This window comes from Rattus norvegicus, chromosome 10 (assembly GCF_021556685.1).
Source record: "Rattus norvegicus strain SHRSP/BbbUtx chromosome 10, alternate assembly SHRSP_T2T, whole genome shotgun sequence".
Taxonomy (NCBI): domain Eukaryota; kingdom Metazoa; phylum Chordata; class Mammalia; order Rodentia; family Muridae; genus Rattus; species Rattus norvegicus.
Window position 1 is genome coordinate 78,879,257 of NC_141543.1, and position 19,876 is coordinate 78,899,132.

At 49.9% G+C, this 19,876-nt stretch overlaps 1 protein-coding gene across 5 annotated transcripts in view; it reads left to right on the plus strand.

Annotated features, from left to right (window-relative positions):
- Positions 1-9,810, plus strand: part of Cuedc1 (CUE domain containing 1) — a 94,394-nt gene extending 84,584 nt beyond the window's left edge. For 4 of the 5 annotated variants that reach the window (XM_087572131.1, XM_087572129.1, XM_087572130.1 and 1 more), the window contains 6 exons: positions 1,205-1,288; positions 3,170-3,241; positions 4,090-4,183; positions 4,852-4,910; positions 5,852-5,922; positions 8,329-9,810. In XM_087572131.1, the coding sequence (XP_087428257.1) occupies positions 1,205-1,288; positions 3,170-3,241; positions 4,090-4,183; positions 4,852-4,910; positions 5,852-5,919 (377 nt within the window). In that variant the 3' untranslated portion in view covers positions 5,920-5,922; positions 8,329-9,810. 5 annotated transcript variants of the gene reach the window in all.
- The last annotated feature ends 10,066 nt before the right edge of the window (positions 9,811-19,876 follow it).

Consider the following 19,876-nt stretch of genomic DNA (forward strand, 5'->3'; position numbering starts at 1 on the left):
TTGGCCCTCCCTGGGCCATGCAGGAGCTCCTGGTTTCAGTGGGGGCTGAGAATACCTGAGAAGCCAGAGGGAGAAGGGCATGCCCACTGCGCCTTCTCCCCTGCCCTGCATATCAGAGTTCATCGTTAGCCTAGGCTTGGGGAACGGGGAAAGAAATGCATTTCCCACCTACCTCTAGCTACATGGAGGGCCGCCATGTCTTGAGCCCTGGGGACAAGGTGACTGGCTTCATGGGTGCCAGAAAGGGAGTCTTCGTGAACGGAGGAGGTTAGAGACAGGTATTTGCATGATCTATGGGTGGGTCACCCTGTTCCCCAACCAGGCTGCCTTTCCTTTTGAGGTAGGGTTTGGAGACAGGGCTGAGGAGGTGATCTTGTAATGGTCACAGAAGGAAAGAGGAAGGGAGGAAGGGAGGAGGGAGGAGGAAGGGGAATGAGTCTGAGGTGTTTGGGGAGGAGGGAGCAAACTGTACTGCTGGCATGTTGGGCTGGAGGAAGCAGTCCCACAGGCAGCATAAAAATGGCGTAGCTAGGGGTTGGGGATTTAGCTCAGTGGTAGAGCGCTTGCCTAGCAAGCAGAAGGCCCTGGGTTCGGTCCCCAGCTCCGAAAAAAAGAAAAAAGAAAAAAAATGGCGTAGCTAGAGCCAGGCAGTGGTGGCACACACCCTTAAACACAGCACTCAGGCGGCAGAGGTAGGTGGATCTCTTGAGTTCGACGCCAGTCTGGACTACAGACCAAGTTCCAGGGCAGCCAGGGCTACACAGAGAAACCCTGCGTTGAAAAACAGAACAAATAAGCAAACAAAAAAAGAGAGAGAGGCTCGGCTGTGCATGCAGTGATACCTGCAAACCCAGCATTAAGGACACAGAGGAAGGAGAACCGTGAGTTCCAAGAGAGCTGGGGCTCCATATCAAGACCCTAAAATAATATAATCAAATAGGTTTAGACTCTTGGGAAGCTGCGAATTCTGACATTCCAACATTGCAAATGCTTATTGGGTAGTTGTTTCTATTATCACAAGTTCAAGACCTGGCAGATGTGTGCTTGTGTGTGTGTGTGTGTGTGTGTGTGTGTGTGTGTGTGTGTGTGCGCGCGCGCGCGTGTACTCATGTGTGCTTCAGGGGATTCAGTCTCCTGCGGCCTTCAGTGTGCCCCTGGGCACCCTGGAGCTCACTTCCCTGATAGAATCTGTCTCCTTTTCCAGACCGATTGAAATATGAATCCCAGAAATCCAAATCCAGCAATGTGGCCGTTGGAAGTGACGTTGGCTTTCCCTCCTCTGTCCCAGGTAAGCTTGCTGTCCTGAGAGAGAGCCTGATGAGCTCAGTGGGCCCACACCTCAACTTTTTCTTCAATGTTGAGAACTTAGGGGTAGGATGAGGAAACAGACCAAGGGTGTGGAGTGAGCGAGTGACCCTAGGTTCCTGCAGTCCTGGGAACTGTAGGCTACCTACCTCGGGCTGGCTGGCCTCCCAACTATTTCTGGATCTTGGACTACCAGAGGACACACTGAACCATGTAGTGTCTCTTATAGCAACCGGGAGTAGGAAGGCCGTAGAATCTTGTGGGGTTTGGCTTAATGAGGCCTAATGCCTAATTAGCATGCCAGCAAAGGCAAGACGTACATGTTGACTGAATCCAGCTCATGGAGAGAGACAGGGTGAGATTAATCTGGGAAGGGTGCATTCACTTAAGTAGCTGAGGACTGTCTGCTCTGAGACACACACTGCCCTGAGACACACACTGCCGTGTGTGGAGAGGAGAAATTCTGTGCATGGTGTGCAGAATGGTTCGACAAGAACTGCCAGAGAAGGGACTGGAGAGATGGCTCAGTGGTTAAGAGCACTGACTGCTCCTCCAGAGGTCCTGAGTTCATTTCCTAGCATCTGCATGTTGGCTCACAACTATCTGTAATGGGATCTGATGCCCTCCTCTGTCATGGCGGCATACATACAAAGAAAGTACTCATAAGTATAAACACATAAATCTTAAAATTTATTTAAAAAAAAAAAGAGGGCCAAAGAACAGGGTTTACAGTCCCTCTTATGACTGCCCCCAACTCATTTCAGACTACATGTGACTTCCCTCTAGTGCCAGCAGCATTGGGGCTGACAGGCCAGAGGGTGAGTGACTATTACTAGGATGCATAGACAATAGCGGAGCTGAGGTTGGGAGTGTGAGCAGAGACTGTGTTCATCCTCGGCCCCCAGACTAATCCTGGGTCAGTTACTGCCATCATCCCATGTCTGTATTAAAAAAGACTCAGTCTTTTTTCCCAGGAGCAGAACCTCCAACCTACAGTTGAGCTGGGAAGACAGGGACAGAAGGGTAAGGTGCCCCACTAATCCCAGCTCAGAGAAAGAAAATCCCACAGAACTGATTCATAAGCAAGCGGCCAGGAGCTTAGGCCCCACCAGATGTTCAGCTGGGAGTTTTCACAGAGCTTCTTGTCCTTGATCCCAAATTAATGAGGGACACTGGAGCTGCTGAGCTGGATCGGAGTGACTGAAAGGGAAGTTAGCAGGCAAGGTGACTTGGGAGGAGCCAAATTACAGGACAGTGAGCGGCAGCCGAAGGGCCCTGAGACCCACGCACAGGTGTCTCGGTGCGTTCTGACTCTTGGCCGAGCCCTGCTCTCATTCCAGCTCAGCATCAGGGAGGCGTTCTTGGCTCTCTGTCCTTTCTGCTTCAGTTCACCAGTTAGGATGCACAGAGGGTCATGATGTCCCGGCAAATGGTTAACATTCTGCTCTGGGTGCAGGAGAAGGCTGTTATGCAGTCTGAGGGGATTTCTATGATGTAGATCTCCCCAACCAGCTCGTTTCAAACTACCATCATGACTTTGAGGAGATGGTACTGCTAGAGAAGTTGGGAACCCAAGGTCACTCGATTTCCCACACATGCAGCAGACCTTAAGACTGCCCTCACTTGCTCTGAAGAGGAAAATTCACCTTGCAAGAAGGAAGTACTCTTGCAACTTGCCTTAAACTCCAATGGTTAGTGAAGAAGTCTGCACTTTTGATGTAATAAAAGAAAGACAGAAACAACCATGGAGGGGTACCCTCTGACCTACGTCCCTAAGGCCTTGACCGGCTGCTCACTCAATCTCTTAGTGGGACCTTGGAGACCCAATGGGCCTGGTCCCTCAGCAGGTGTCTCCTCCTTCCAGGAACCAATGATACCAACCCCACTGTGTCAGAAGACGCCTTATTCAGGGACAAGTTGAAACACATGGGAAAATGTGAGTCCTGCTCCTTGTCCCCTCTTTGTCCCAGCTCTCTTGAGGCAGGCCCCGTGGCCTCACGAGAGGGAGGGAGCCCCCCCCCCGTGAAGATTTTTAATGCTATTGACTCTTGGTGAACTCGGGTGACATTTTAATCACTAGTTCCCTCAGCCTTCCTGTCTTACTTTATTCCGCAGCCGAGTCTGGAGACAAATTAAGTTTAAATCCTCTTGAGCCAGCTGTCTGTAGAAAAATAATGTGTGTCAGTGTTCACATTCTCTGTGGCGTGAGGGCTTGGCCCAGACAGGAGTCACTGGCTGAGTCTGCTTTCTGTGGGAATGGCAGACATTTTGGAATAGGGGAACCTCTTCTCACTCCCGGCTTTTTTTTTTTTTTTTTTTTTGCCATCCTCTCCTTTCCAGTCTCATAGACCCATAACCAGTGGGAATGAGGCTGGATCCGTTCAAGGTTTTATTTCAGGGAAAAATTTCCGATGACTCATGGAAATCCTAGGACCAACTGTGGAGGTGGCTGGGAAGGGGCGGGAAGGCCGTGGCAGCAGCAGCGGGAAAGAAAGCCAAGAGCCGCGGTTGTCCGTCTCTAGGGAAGGAATACCCGGATCATGGTCTGGAGGCAGGCTGCCGTGTACTTGACTAGTGGTGGCCTGTGCTGCCCCTGGAGGCCGACCTGGGATGGCGCACTTGCTCCCTAGGTGGCACTGGTGTCTGCAATTCCTGTCACTTTCCTCTTCCCAGTCCCCACCCAAGGGGCCTGGTGCTGCCCTGGCTGCCCCCAAACCTGGAGGGAAGCCATCTGATGCTCTGGCTCTCTGGAGCATGAAGGGCTCACGAGTCTCTCTGCCCCAGCCACGCGCAGGAAGCTGTTTGAACTCGCCCGAGCCTTCTCGGAGAAGACCAAAATGAGGAAGTCAAAGAAGAAACATTTACCGAAGCTTCAGTCGTATCCTTCTGCTTGGCCCTGGGGCGGGGTGGGGAGCGCCGTCCACAGTGATGGAGATTCGGGCTGAACATTTCTTGGGAGTGGGATGTGGCTCTGTGACGGCCCCTCCTTGGTCAAGGAACCAGGAGGGTTCCCCCACCCCCCATCAGTTCCAGTGTTCCTTCCCTGGGACACTGTCCTTCCTGTGTCTTCTTTACTTTTGGCCTTGAGTCATCCGAATTTTGGAAGAAAAACATCATCCTCCCATTGAAATCCCCTAACTTTGCTAGTTGAACTGGTTCATAGGTCCCCTGCAGGGGGGGGTCTCCAGAGGCCTGCTTTTTTTTTTTTTTTTTCACTTTTGGCTTTTCCTGTCTTCGTACCAAAGTTCTCATCCGTGCTTAGCCAACAGGGCCCAGGGTATCGAAAGCTGAGTAGCTAAAGGAAGACAGGGAGAAAGTCACTCTCCCTGTCCCTAGTCATGGGGGCAGAGTGAGGGGGTCGGGCCTGGATAGCTAGTCCATTGACCCCAGGAGAGGAGCCTGGAAGGGGTACCGTTAGGCAGTTTGGGGACAAGGTAGGAGAAACCTCTCAGGTTGGTGGGTTACTGGGACAGAGCACAGGCAGATTGAACAAGCTGTGACAGTACCTATTCATCTCTGGGATAGTTTTCCTGAACAGTCTGGCAGGCTGGGGGCTGCTGCATCCACGGCCAACCTCCTGGATGACGTGGAGGGCCATGCTTATGGTGAGGCAGGGCAGGGAACATTGAACTCCAAGTTGCTTGGGATGGGTGACCCTTCAAGAGGAGGTCCTGAGTGTTTAATACTCAGCAGGGGAGCACTCAGTCTGGGGAACATGTCAAGGGTTAGCGGGCAGGTGGCCCACAGAAGTGTGGCCCCCTTGCCACGAGGTGCACACAATGCCACCCCCTTGCCGTAGTCCCTGAAGGGGAACCCAGGGTGCCAGGCACTGTTCCTGGAGAATGATCTCTAGGGAATGAGGGATAGACTGGCAAGGCTCACACACAGACAACCATAAGTTAGAAAGGTTTAGTCTGGGACTCGGCAGGGGTGCAGCACTTGGGAGGCAGAGGCAGGCAGATCTCAGTGATTTTAAGGTCTACCAAGTGAGTTCAAGGACAGCCAGGGCTACATAGGAAAGCCCTGTCTTGAAAACCCAGAAGGAAAAAAAAAAGACAGAAAGAAAGGAAAGAAGGAAAAAAGGAGAGAAAGGAAGAAAAGAAAAAGAAAGAAAGCGTCAGTCTAAGGGCCTTGAACATTTTACCCAGTCCCTTGCAAAGGTCATAAGAGGTCAAAAGACCTCTATTGGCCAACCATGGATGAACTCTCATTATTAGGCTCTTAAAGGGTCGGGAGACACCAGACACAGAGACTAGAGGGCCTTGGAGGTCTTCTGGATAACCCATCACCCCTATCCTATTCAATAGATTAGAAAACCGAAACCCAGACAAGGCGAAGGCTTGTCCAAGGCCTCAGAGCTCAGTGGTAGAGCCAGGTCAGTACACAGGTTGCCCTCGCCTCTCTGACTGTACCCACATGCTGCTGCCTAGGGCATCAAGATCCAAGCAAAGGGACAGAGCCAAGGCAGCTCCTCTGCCCAGCCTGGGGACGGGCCCAAACGAGGTTCTACAGGGTGGAAGCTGAGGCCTTTTCCTTTGCCTTTCAGAGGAAGACTTCCGGGGAAGGCGGCAGGAGGAGCCTAAGGTGGAAGAGACCCTAAGAGAAGGACAGTAAGAGGTGAGGTGTGGGACCACAGCTGCCAGGGGCACCAAGGGCAAAGGCCCGCCCATCACCTGTCATGTGTCCTCCAAGGATCCAGAGACGCTGGGCTGGAATCAAGTAACAGTGGTCCTTGCCTATTTCTCTTGTGACAGGACACATGGTTTCCCCCTTCAAACCAGAGTGTGTGTGTGTGTGTGTGTGTGTGTGTGTGTGTGTGTGTGTTCTTATGTAACCCCACTACTTTTGCACTGCTTATATAAGTGAGGCTGGCTTTGACCTTCAGACTCTCCTGCCTCTATTTCCCAAGTGCTGGGATTACAGACTTGCTGTATCACACCTGGCTTTTTGTGCTTTTAAGAATTCGGTTATTGATTAATTAATTTATTTGACAAACCATTATCTTCTCACCTGCCTTTGACAAGATGCCCCGAACAGAAAAACCAAATCAGCTTTCGACCTTGAATAGTTTGCAGCCCCACTGACAAGACATTTCCAGGACACACAGTGACTATTAAGAGGAAAATGGGGGTTGGGGATTTAGCTCAGTGGTAGAGCGCTTGCCTAGGAAGCGCAAGGCCCTGGGTTCGATCCCCAGCTCCGAAAAAAAGAACCAAAAAAAAAAAAAAAAAGAGGAAAATGAAAGAAACACTGTGGTGGCCATGCACATGAAGAACTGTGTTCAGTCCCCTGTTTAGGTTGGATGGTCAGGGATCTGCTGAAGGTTGGGAGTTAGTCCCTGGAATGGCTGCTTCTGTCTGGAGCCTCAGGGCCGGGCTGCCTCTCCTCCAATCTCCTCTGTAAAGGTATCTGGGGGGATGCCCTGGGGAATGCCAGCATCTCCTGCAGAATCTAGGCACATGTACCCCTCCAGGCACCGCATCCCCCAGTGAGAAGCTGCCTGTCCGTCCACCTGCTCTGCCTGCCCAGCTGCTCTCCTGCTCCCAGCGCTCAGCACCTTTTGGATTTTCTTGAGCTGTGGTGAAGCGGGTTTGGCACCGTTTCCAACTATGGAGGAACAGATGCTCCTCTTGTGGTAGTTGTGGAGGTGACATAACCCAGGTGACAGAAGAGGCATGGTCAGCAAATGCAGGCACCGCCCTCTGCCATCTTGTCCCGCTTCCGTATTCTTCTCTCTCTCTCTCTCTCTCTCTCTCTCTCTCTCTCTCTCTCTCTCTCTCTCTCTCTTCAGCTCGTCCATGCTCCACTGGATTTCCTCACCCACAGAGCTGCAGCTGCGTCCCACTTTCCCTCCGTATCCACGTAAGGGCCGCTAGGGGACTCTCCCCACCCCTGCCCCTTCTTCCACCCCTCTGCTCCCCAGGGAAAAGGCGTTCCTCCCAAAGCCACCTCATCTTTGAACTTGCTCTTTACTCCTGACTTCCCGCTTGTTTCCCCTCCCAGCTCCTCACTATAGAAACCAGACCGTTCTGCGTCTGCCGCAAACTGACAGGCTCAGAAAGGGACTGAATCAAGGAGGTCACCTGCTAGCTCCAGGGCCCAGTCCTGATGCTCCCTTCCACATTCAAGGCCCGGTCTGCCTAGCACCTCAGGATCCCTGGTTTTTCTTCTGCCTCCTGGGAGCCTGTCTCTCCTCCCTCTCCTTCAATGCCTATTCTTTGCCCTGCCTTTGACTCTCTTCAGTCTTCTCCCTTCTCTCTCAAAGGGCCCAACTGCCCTCTTCCACGAGAGCTGCTCTTCCAGATCCACTGGGTCCCTGCTGCACCCTCTAGTCTTTTCAGTATGTCTGTCTGTCCTGTCAGTTTATTGCAAGCCAGTCTCTCCTCCCTGTTTTCTTTCCCGTCTAGCTTTTCTCATCCATCTTGACAGACTATCTGTCACTCTTGTCTCCATTGCCCTACCTGTTAATCTTTTTTACCAACGCCTCTCCTCACCGTTTTGCTATTTTTAGAGACAGTGTTTCTTTGTATGGCTCTGGCTGTCCTGGAGCTAGCTCTGTAGATCAGGCTGGCCTTGAACCCAAAGAGATCAACCTGTCTCTGCCTCTGCCTCCTGAGTGATGGGATTAGAGGTGCGTGCCACCAAACACCACTTCTGTGCTTTTTTCCATGAGGTTTCTGAGCAAAAGTCATATGAACCCAGTCTGGTGTCTGAGGCTCGTGGGATTCTAGCTGGGGATTACTTCTCTGACCCTTCAAGTCCTCTGACTCGGTGTAGCTCCTTAAAGCTAACAGGACACAGATGAGTGGGGCAGTCTCCGACCTGCGAGGCCTCTCCACACAAAAGCTTCCTTTTCACTACCGTCTCCCACTCCATGTCTAGCTGCTAAGCCCCTGCACCTGAGCAGTGGATGTGATCCAAAGCAGAGTTCCAGAATATGGTGCCTCATATTTTCCAGGTGCCAGTGGTGGGGTAAAGACCAAGGAGCTCCTTTGATAGAAACGTCCCATTCTTACTTCCCAGGTGCCCGAAGCTTCACCTTGCCAGAGATGCTCTGACTGGGTGGAGGCAACCAGAGAGCAGCACCGGTGCCCTCCAGCTGCAGCCTAGACGGATGGTGCTTGCACACCAAGGCTCAGGCTTCTTCAGCCACAGTCCAGCCTAGCCACTGCCGCTTTCCACAGGACTTAGAATTTTCGGAAGCTGCTCGTGATTGGAGGAGGGGCCTGGAGCCTTCGAGACAGCAGCCAGCCAGCCACAGCCCCATTTGTAGTCTGGCTCCTCTATAGGGGTTCGTGCACAGAAATGCAGGAACTACCCCTCCTTCCCCTCCCCCCCCAAAAGAAAAGAAAAGAAAGAAAGAAAAAGAGAAAAGAAAGAAAGAGAAGAAAGATCCCATGCGGAGGCTCTTTGGGCCTGAAGAGAGTTCTATTCCTTTCCTATCTCCCCTGACCTCCATAGTGGGTCTGATCTACACCCCCTCCCAACCTCCTGTGGCCTTTCCCCACAAAGGTCCCCTGCCCCTCAGCCTTGCCAGGGACTGCTGACTCTTGGCTCCAACCTGCACGGAACTCTGGACACTTAGGTCTCGTCGGGTCCAGTTTATAGGGCTGCTTCTATTAAGGGCTGGCTGTCACTTCCAGCAGTCTCCACTTGACCCAGCAGGGATGGGGAGGGTGACCCCCGGAGCTGGAGGATTCTGTTTAGGCAGAGTCTTTAGTTTGGCTGAACCCAGAAGCTGGTTCTAAATTTACATCACAGTGGAGTACCTCAGGGTCTGGGCCAGTCCTGCTGTTTTGTAAGATGGGGAGGTGCTGGAGCTTCAGAATGGGGGTGACCAAATGAGAAGATGCAGGCTGAAGCCTGGGGCAGGGGAATGGGCGGCAAGCACCTAGAACAAGAACTTACCAGGTATCTCAGGTGGAGAACCAGAGGGGATTTAAGGAACCGGCACCAACCACTGCCACGGGACAGAGACTACATCTGTGTCCCACTCATCCCCTGCCCTGGGAACGCGCTCAGCATTTAGAGAGATCTGGGAAGTCTGGACAGGTGTGGGGTCCTGGCTGAGAATGGGATCCGATGCTTGGGTGGTGGCAGCTGCTACGGACTGGCAGAAAATGGGAATCGCCTCAACTCCTGCGGGTCAGTCGAGCTTCCCCGGGCTCGGAAGAGCGGTACACGCTGAGAGTGACCAAGTTTGGAAGCGTGCACAGTCAGTCCGGGTGGGGGTTGGGGTGGGGATCACGTTGACTCCGAGCCAGGCCCGTGACCCCCTGGAGAGAAAGCTCCCCACCTCCAGGAGCCCCAGGAGGCTAAACTGAGTTCCAGACGTGTCTGGGACCTCCCTGCTTCAAGGCCGGGCGCACTCGGGGAAGGCCTAGGTTTGTGTGTGTCACTTTGTTATTTTTTCCCCTCCAGTGTGTGGTTTTTTTTTTTTTTTTTCTTGGAGCTGTTTCATAGGAATTCCGGTAATAAAGACTTGGTGTTCTCTTGGTGCTCTGATGTGGCCGGCGGCGTGGCTGGACCCTCCCTCCTTTCTCCTCCGCAGGGGAGAGGGTTTGGTTTTTGGAGTCGTGCGGAATCCTTGGGTCACCTGCCTCGCTTTTCCCATCCCCTTCTTCCCGAGCTCGGTTAACCCTCAGGGTTGTTTCTAAAGTCAAAAGGACTCGGCGCCCTACACACACCGCCACAGGCGGTGACACCTGCTGCCTGTGAAATCTGCTGCTTTGTCTAGCGAGCCTCCTTCCTCTTTGCCGCGCAAAAACAAAACAAAACAAAAACAAAAACGCTTGCCAGTAGGCGAGATAATAGGGTGGAGAAACCCAGCCTATTGCGAAAGCGTCATACCGCGCCTCCCTGCTTTAAACAAAAAAGAAGGGATTAATGCTGACTTCGGGCCGATAGGAGACTCCTAGGTGTGCGTCACAGATGTGTGCTCCTTACACTTACTTGAAAGGGAAGGCAACGGTATCTTAACTTCCTCAGTCCCCAACTGAGCTGGACTCCCTTTCACCTTTACATGGGCAGGGGACAGGATGCGGGCTACTGAAAGAGGAAACGGGCAATTCTCAAGGTTAAAATTCTTCCGGGGCTGGGGATTTAGCTCAGTGGTAGAGCGCTTACCTAGGAAGCGCAAGGCCCTGGGTTCGGTCCCCAGCTCCGAAAAAAAGAACCAAAAAAAAAAAAAAATTCTTCCTTGTGTGGCGCCAAAGGCCTTGAGGCTTTTTAACAGCACACGTTTCTTGTTCTGGACTCAGAGTCATTTTGACAAGGCTCTTTCCCTCAAGGAAAGGATTTCAAGCCAGGATATAAACAACTGTCCCCCTCGCCCTTCCCTTAGGGTCCTACCTTAACCCTAACAGACACAGGTAGGCTGGTATGGCGGCATTCCTAAGTCAGGCCAGGCGGCATGCCATGCTAGGCAAACTATCCTAGAGCTATGCAGTACCAAAGGGACGCTGGGGAGCTCTCTGTGAGCTTGTAAAAATGCTTGCTTGTCTGGTTCTGGAGAGCTGGCTGAGTGGTTAAGAGCACATACTGCTCCTGTAGAGGAACCAGGTTCAATTCCCAGCAGCTACATCCGGCAACTCTCTATTGCCAGTGACTCTAGCTCCAGTGGATCTGATGCTCACTTCTGACAACACACACACACACACACACACACACACACACACACACACACACTAAAAAATTAAAATAATACATGTTCCATGGTGTCAGGTACTAGTCCCCAAATACTTTTTCAAAATTCGTATACTCAGTACTCCAGACCAATTAAATCAACAACTATGGGGTTTGTTTTTAAAGTGTCCAAGGGGGCTCAGGTTTGGAATGAAGTTAGATCCAGGACTCCGGGATATCTGTCTCGTTTCAAGAGCCGAGTTGATCTTGCCCAATAACCACTTTACAGACAAGGAAATGACATGACTTTAAGTGACCTATCAAGATCACGGAATGAGAGCTGAATTAGGCTAGAAAAGGGCCTCCAGCCTGCCTCATCTGAAAGCTCCTTACCTCTTCTCCTCCACTTCTCCTCAGAGTATGCTCTATGCTCTATGTACCAGCGCTCCTGGGTACCTGCTAGAAATGCTTATACATTACTTATCTACCAGCCAGGAAGTGGTGGTGCACACCTTTAATTCCATCACTCTGGAGGCAGAGGCAGGTGGATCTCTACGAGTTCGAGGCCAGCCTGGTTTACAGAGCGAGTTCCAGAACGGCCACAGGTACACAGAAGAACCCCGTTTTGAAAAAATAAATAAATACAAAAACCTATCAAAGTTACAACCGGAGGGTGATTCTACTCCATACTCAAGTCTGAAAACAAGTTCAGGGCCAGCCAGCGAGATGACTTTGTAGGAAAAGGCGCTGGTGTCAGCCTGGCAACCTGAGCTTGATCCAAGATCTCAGTGTGGAAGCAGAGAACCACCTGAAAGTTCTCTGACCTCCGTGTACACACCTTGGCATGTGCATGCAGGAGGGCACACACAATTGTAATAAACATAAATTAAAAAAAACAAACCAAGGGGTTGGGGATTTAGTTCAGTGGTAGAGCGCTTGCCTAGCAAGCACAAGGCCCTGGGTTCGGTCCCCAGATCTGAAAAAAAGAAAAGAAAAGAAAAAAAAAAACCCAGCAGGCTGGAGAAATGGCTCAGTGGTTAAGAGCACTGACTGCTCTTCCAGAGGTCCTGAGTTCAAGTCCTAGCAACCACATGGTGGCTCACAACCATCTGTAATGGGACCTGATGCCCTCTTCTGGTGTCTGAAGACAGCTACAGTGTACTTACATAGAATAAATTAATTTAAAAAAAAAAAAACCAGTTCCCAAAGCCCCAGAATTATATAACATGTTTTAATTCAAGTGTCTTATGAACACTATAGCTTTAAAAGTTCATAGGTCCGAGATTCACACTTTAGAATGCATGTGTCCTGGAGACCCTGGGGTACTGGGTTTGCAATTCAGCCTGGGAATTTGATTGTAAAGTCTCAGGTGGTTCTAATAGATGGCAAAGTTCTGAGAGCCATGTGGCATTTTGCCCATTAGTATAACAGAGACTGAAGGGGATTGTAAGTACAGCACAGGGTGAGGGGTAGGGGGAGAGACATTACCAGGTTAAAGGGTGTGAAGACCGGACCGGAAGTGGAGACAGCCTCTACCTGACCACAGCCCTCAGCCCTTGAAAATCATGTTCATCTGCACACGTAAAGCTCCTAGAGATCACACATGCTCCTGAATGTCATAAAGTGATAAAAGTCTTCTGTAAAAGTTCTGTTGGATTCCGAGCCTGCCAGTACCCCTGGCCCTTCATACATTTTGGCGCTCCTAATGGCCTAAACTTGCAAGGAAATCATGGGAGCTGATACTCAGTGTGTACAGAAGAACTGGTGTGTATATGTCGGAGTCTCAACTTCTGTCCCCTGGTTGTCTTGAAGCACCTGCTTGGAAGCGGGGGATAATAATCAGAGAATTTGTCCTGAAGAGGTAAGGCGTGAGGTACAAGGATGATAGCAATTACTGGGGGTTCACTGTCTCCCAGCCACTCTCCTGGGGTGCTTCATGTGTTTCATTGTACCTAACCCCGCAATGAGAATATGAAATCAGTATTACCCCCATTTTTACGCACCAGGAAATGGAGGTGTAGAGGGGTACAGAGATGAAGTTGGGCCTCTTATATGATCTCCATCCTTAGTAAGCATCCCTGGATTTGAACCCAAGCAGGAGAATTCCAGAGTTCATACCTAAGTGCTAAGCTACCTGCTGGGGGACAAGAGGGGACAGGTGACAAAACCACTTCCCAGAATAGCTGTGACCCAGCAGAGTAGCCGGAACTCCCCGTTAGCATTCTTTATCTGGGTTTCAAAGCAATCTCTTAAGCATGCCTGGCAAGCCGCAGGCCTGCTATTGAGAGAGAAGCCTGCGGACTCCTTATGCCCATTATCGCAGCATAAATTCATTTGTTGGACTAGTGATCTGGGCCAGCTAGGAGAAAGCTCTGGTGAGGCGGGTGGTGGTGGTGGATGAAAAGGGCCTATGTAACCCTACTGCCACCAGGCGGTCACTTTGCAGAAGCGGATGTCACTGACCACAGAAAGGAGGAACGTTTTTTTGGCAAGAGGCCATACAGATCGAGGTTCGTTCATTTAGCCACATTTGGTGAAAATTGCAAAACAAAGCTGTCTTTAAATGTAAAATATCACTGAAGTGGTATAAGCTTCAGGACTCATAAGGCAAGCCCTACTCTACCCGAGGGAGGGTGTGGGGGAGTGGGGCCCAGTCAACCTACAGTTGTCAATTCTAGATGTGTTGTTGTTGTTGTTATTTTATTTTGTTTCAGGGAGGATCTTACTGTATAGACCAGGCTGGCCCCAGACTCAGAGATCTGCCTGCCTCTGCTTCCCAAGTGCTGGGATTAAAGTGTGTGCTAATCCTCAGAATCATTAATTAAAGGGGGCGGAACATGTCAAGAGGATTATTCAAGGGACTATAGCATGAGCCTGCCTTGCTGTGACCTTATCATTCAAAGTGTGGCCTAGATGCAGAACTCTCACAACGCTAGAACCAAGAAAACCCATTCAAACTTTCAATATAAACTTGAGAAAGCTAATTGTCCTATTTGCAGACTAGCAGAGTGGCTGTCATCAACCCAGAAGCTTGTTAGAAATGCAGTTCAAGCTCCCAATCCAGACCCACCTAAACAGAATCTGCCTTCTCAAATTCCCTAGGAGTTTTCCCCCAGATTCACAGGCCCTAAACTGCTGGGCCGTAAAAACCCACAGAGTGACTAATTAGCATAAACACCTATGGAATGTCAAAATAAATAAATAAAAAAAACACCTATGGAATGTCGCTCAGGCTCAGCTCACTTCTCTTTCCTGGGCTGTGGAGAGGAGAGAGTCACACAGACCTCCAGGGCAGTTATGGGCACAAAGCGTTGCTCTGTCTGTCTGCTGGAGTCTTCTTCAGGGCAAGCCTCCGTTAGCGGAGGGTCACTGTGAACCAGTAGATGCAATTTCACGGTGGAACGCTCTGCTCCTAGGTGTGGAGTCCTCAGAGATCATCATCAGTTATGGTCACTGTACAAGGGCTTTGCAGCATTAATGCACTGACTCTTTCTTCACAACAAGGTTCTTTCGACCCCTGCCTCTGAGACAGAATCTCCCTATGTAGCCCAGGCTATTCTGAACTTGAGATCCTCCTGCCTCCACCTCCCAAGTGCTGAGATTCCAAGCAGGTGCCAACACTCACAAAAAGCAGGCTTTCCATTAGGTGCTGTGGCTATCTCTATTTTACAGAAACAGCGGAAGCCTCAGAGGATGATTATAAGTATTTATTCATTGCTGAGGCAGTGGACAGCCATAGGTAAAAGTGGCCAGGGACACTCAATGCATGGTGAGGTAGGAAAATATCTCCACACAGACAGTGTGTCTTGGCAAGGCCGCAAAGGGCTCAGGTGGCCATGCCAGATGTGTGCAGGCAGACAGACAGGCAGACAGGCAGGCAGGCAGGCAGGCAGACAGGCAGGCAGGCAGACAGACAGACAGGCAGGCAGGCATAAGTGGCCTGTGGTTACTACAGCCTCATTTGTCCTAACTTGGCTTTATTTATCTGTGCTGTTCTCTAGAAAACTCACTAAGAACCAATGGTGATCTCTGCTCCAGGCTGGGTGTGGGCAGAGACAGGCCCAGTTCCTGCCCTGAAAGAGGTCCAAGGAGATAGACTCAGACAAGTAAACAGGCAGAATTGAGAGGGAAGTTGGGGCACTAACCCCATGTGGCTGGTTGTGGTGGGGGCTGCAGACATGGGCATCCTAGAGGGCCTGCTTAGCTAGAAAGGAAAGCAGAGACCAACGGCCTGCAGAAGAGCAAAAGGACCACACCCTCCTTTCCCTGCTGTGCCCTCCTCACCTTAGACCCATACAGTAGAGGAGTGTGAGTGAGCGAGTGTGTGTGAGTGAGTGTGTGTGCGTGTGTGAGTGTGAGAGTGTGAGTGTGTGTATGTGTGTGAGTGAGAGAGTGTGTGTGTGAGTGTGAGAGTGTGTGTGTATGTGTGTGAGTGAGAGAGAGAGTGTGTGTGTGTGTGTGTGTGTGTGCGTGTGTGCGTGCGCGTGCATGTGTGTGTTAAGACAGGGTCTCTTTCTGCAGTCCAAGCTGGCCTGGAACACATTATGTACTCCAGGTTGTGCAACCCTATAACTCTTATGCTGGGTATGAATACATACTATTTCTTTTCTCCCATTTAAAGCAATTGCTGGGGGCAAGGAGACGGCTCAGCAGGTGAGGGCACTTGATACCAACCTGGGGCACCCAAATTCAGTCCTTGGCCTGCCTCTACCCAGAGAAAGTAGAGAACCAATGCCCATGGGTCACCTTCTGTCTCATATGTCCTGTACACCTCTCATAATGTTTTAATATTTAAATGAAGCAGTCACCTGATTATCCAGTGAACCCAGTTCTCCAGCCCACAAGGTTAGAGGTTAGGCGTTCTCATGATTTCAACAAGAGGCTGGCATTTTCTGTGTTCTCTTTGTCTGACAACTTCCCATGCACTACTTAAGCGGGGGTGCTATTTACAAAGATGTTGGCAGAATATAGGGAAGCCATGTGGGATGGGTATGTAGACTGGATGCCAAGAGCAGCACAGTTCAATGAACTGAGCCAAGTCTGAGGGATGGCTCTGCAGAGTGGCTCAGGGTAGGCTATGAGACCTTACGTTCTCAGAGTGTGCAGGGTTGGAGTAGGAGATGGGACAAAGCTCACCTCCACACTCCTTCCTTCTGCTCCCTGCCAGGACCTTCAACCAGAATCTAGCTGGAAGCAGAGAGCGAGGGGTCTGGAGGGCGCAGCCCACATATGGAAGAAAGCCAGGCTCCTGCAGTGTAGGGCGAGGTGAAGGGTGGCCGAGGGTGGCTATAGATCAGCTGACAAACCGGAGTGTTCAGCTCGTACTAACCAATGCTACGGGCTGAACTGCCTCTCCTTCAGTTCATACAGTGACGTTCTAACCCTAAGACTATGACCTCATTTGGACATAGTCTTATAGTCCTCCAGCAGCAGTTGAGCTGAGTAAATAATCACGGACCTAAATCCAATATGACTGGTGTCCTCATACGAGTTTAAAATGCACATATCTTTGCTCACAGAGAAAAGACTATGAAAAGATGAAGGGAGGATGGCCAACATCTACAAGGTAGAGAATCGCACTACAGAAATACCCAGCCCCAACCAACATGATGGTGTGTGCCGATAATACCACTGTGAATGGAGTCAGAGCTCAGAGAATTCCAGAACGTTTGGGGGCAGCCTGAGCTACAGAGTGAGTTTAAAGCCACTCTGTATATAAGGATGTGTAGTGAGATTGTCCTCTCCCATCCCCAAGACAGGGACTTGAATAGCCTACCTTGGCCTCAAAACTGCTTTGTGGCTGAGGATGACCTTCAGCCTCTGATTTTTTTGCGTCTACCTCTGGAGCCCTGGGATGACTGTCACACACCATCATGTCCTGCTCTATTTGATGCTGTGCTTTGTACAAACTACACAAGCCCTCTACCAACTGAATTGCATGTCTAAACTCAGCCCATCTCAATAAACCACCACGGCCATCGGCACGGTGGCACATACCTTTAATGCCACCAGCACTTGGGGGGCAGGTGCAGGTAGATTTCTGTAGTTCCAGGTCAGCCAGGCTACTTAGTGAGACCATCTATAAGCAGAACAGCAGCAGAATAACAGAAACAAGCATGGGGCTGAAGAGATGGTTCATTAGAACACACACTGCTCTTGTAGAGTCAGGCGAGAGCTTGTGTCTAAGTGCTAAGTGGAAAAAAACAGATAACCTTTCGGGATTGGAGGGGGTGGAACAAAACAATTTCAGGTCCTGTATAGGACTGTAATCCAAGCCACTCTAGATGCTAAGCTAGAAGGATTACAAATTCAAGGCCAGCCTAGGTAACTTAGTGAGCTCTTGTCTAAGTAAAACGTGAGAAGAGGGCAGGGGTAGGTAGGACTTAGCAGCAGAGTACTTGCAAGTGATGTGCTAGGTTCACTCCCCCTCTCCCATAAGGCCACCTGTGCCATCAGCTACACTCCCAGATGACTTCACGACAGTGACACTATAACCACCATGGGACAGTGGCTGGCCAGCACTTATTGTGTACCCTAGCCCATCCCTTTTTAGCCTAATCTAGAAGACAGAGAGCTTCAACTCTCTGTTCTTTCTGTTCACAGCTACCCAACAACTTCGTCTTGGGTTATGAGTGAGCACGTCTTGGGAGTGGACTTCTGATCAGCCAAGTCCCCACATTTCCTGAGTCTTCCTCTCTGCCCACCAAAATTCTTTTCTTTCTGTTACATAAAGGATTAAACATGGCAAGTAGATCTGATGCCTTCTTCTGGTGTCATGAAGACAGCGACAGTGTACTCACATATATAAAATAAATCAATTAATAAATAATTCTTTAAAAAAAGGGGGGGGGCTGGAGAGTTGGCTCAGTGTTAAGAGCACTGACTGTTCTTCCAGAGGTCCTGAGTTCAAATCCCAGCAACCACATGGTGGCTCACAACCATCTGTAATGAGATCTGATGCCTTCTTCTGGTGTCATGAAGACAGTGACAATGTACTTACATATATAAAATAAATCAATTAATAAAAAATTCTTTAAAAAAACATGGCGGGGCTGGGGATTTAGCTCAGTGGTAGAGCGCTTACCTAGGAAGCGCAAGGCCCTGGGTTCGGTCCCCAGCTCCGAAAAAAAAGAACGAAAAAAAAACCAAAAAAAAAAAAAAAACAACAAAAAACAAAACAAAACAAAACAAAAAAAAACATGGCAAGTAAATTTCAAAAGCTCAAGATGGACCGACCACTCCAAGATAATTTAGAGAGCCCCACCACCACACACACACTCTTGTAATTTCTTCTGAATTGAGAAGTTTCATCTTTGACTTTCCTCCATGAACTTGGAATAAACCTTTCTAATTCTTTCCCATCAAAGGCTGTGTTAGTTTACAGGGGCAGGCCTTGCAGGGAGAAGGGAAGTGTGACTCTGGGCAAGGCTGGCAGATCGCTCTGAGACAGACAGAATTAGAAAGTTGTTGAGGGCTGGGAAGGTTATATTTAGCTAGGAGCATGTTTACTCCCCAGAGCTGACTACCCTAGATCTCAGGGACTAGAACCTTGAGCCTTCACAGTGGACCCAGGGTCAGAGTCTCTTTTCTTTCTTCGTTTTTAGATTACAAATATGGTTCTGGTGTATAGGTAGTGGACTTGAATTCATGCATCTGTTTTTTTTTCCTTACACACACACACACACACACACACACACACACACACACACACACCCCAGACAGGATTTCTCTGTGTATCTCTGGCTATGGGGAATTCATTCTGTAGACCAGGCTGGCCTCAAACTCAGGATCCACCTGCCTCTGCCTCCCAAATGCTGGGATTAAAGATGTGCACCACCACCGCCTTGGTGATTATTTCCCCCCCCGCCCCCCCCATGTATGTAATACAAGTACCACTGGTCCCTATTAACTCCAGAGGCATCAGATCTCCCTGGAGTTGGAGTTACAGGTTCTTGTCATGCTAGGAACTGAACTCAGGTTCTGTGAAAGAGCACTGCTTTGCCACCTCTCCAGACTCGGTCTTGAGGTAGCAGAGATGCCCATCTCTCAGGCCAGGCCTGGGGTCATTGCATCTCCTGCTTATGGGGCCAGTTTTGTTAAGGCCTTTCATCTCCCCAGTCTTCTAATCCCGGCTAGTTAAGGTAGCACTGCGGGATACAGGAAAGCCCAGGCTGCAATCAGTTGCATATCAGACAGAGGTACTTAGGTTCCCCAGGCTTTGCTTTCTCATCCATAATGAAGGTGATAATAGCCACCCTGTGGGTGGGAAGAGTTATCTGTGAGATAACAAAAGTGGCAATAGCTCTGAAAACTTTCGCCGCCTTCTTTTCTGGGACCTCCCTAGAGTGGGAGGGTTTTGACGTGACTTCATGCTCTTTCCTAAGGACAAAGAAAGATAATGGGCTCCCTTGGAGACCTCTTGTGTGATTCAAAACATCCATTGGGGCATAGAGTTTACATATGAATACAGACGATCTACAAGGCAAACTCTGAGACTGGAATAAAGAGGAAAGAAGAAAAAAGAAAGCACACCTCTGAATTCACCCTTGCCTTTTTGTCTCCGGGATAACTGAATTCACAGTGCGGGATTTTATCCTCCTACAAACGCTGGCACCTGTGAATGTTTTCCTTTTCCCTCTTATAGATTGGGGTCCCACCCACGGATTTCTGCAGTGTTTCATTTAACCACAAGCCACAGGCATAATCTAGGTATGTAAATACAGAGGGTCCTAGTTTGTTAATTTACTAGGTGCATAGGGTTTTATAGAATGCACGAATCCAAATTTTCAACCTCTGCTTTATTTTGAGATAGGGCCTCTCTCTATACAGCCTTGGCTTTTCTGGAACTCACCACGTAGCTCCGGCTATCCTCTAACTTACAGATGCTGGCTATCTGCCTGCTTCTGTATCTCTCGTGCTGGGATTAAAGGCGTGTGTTACCAAGTAC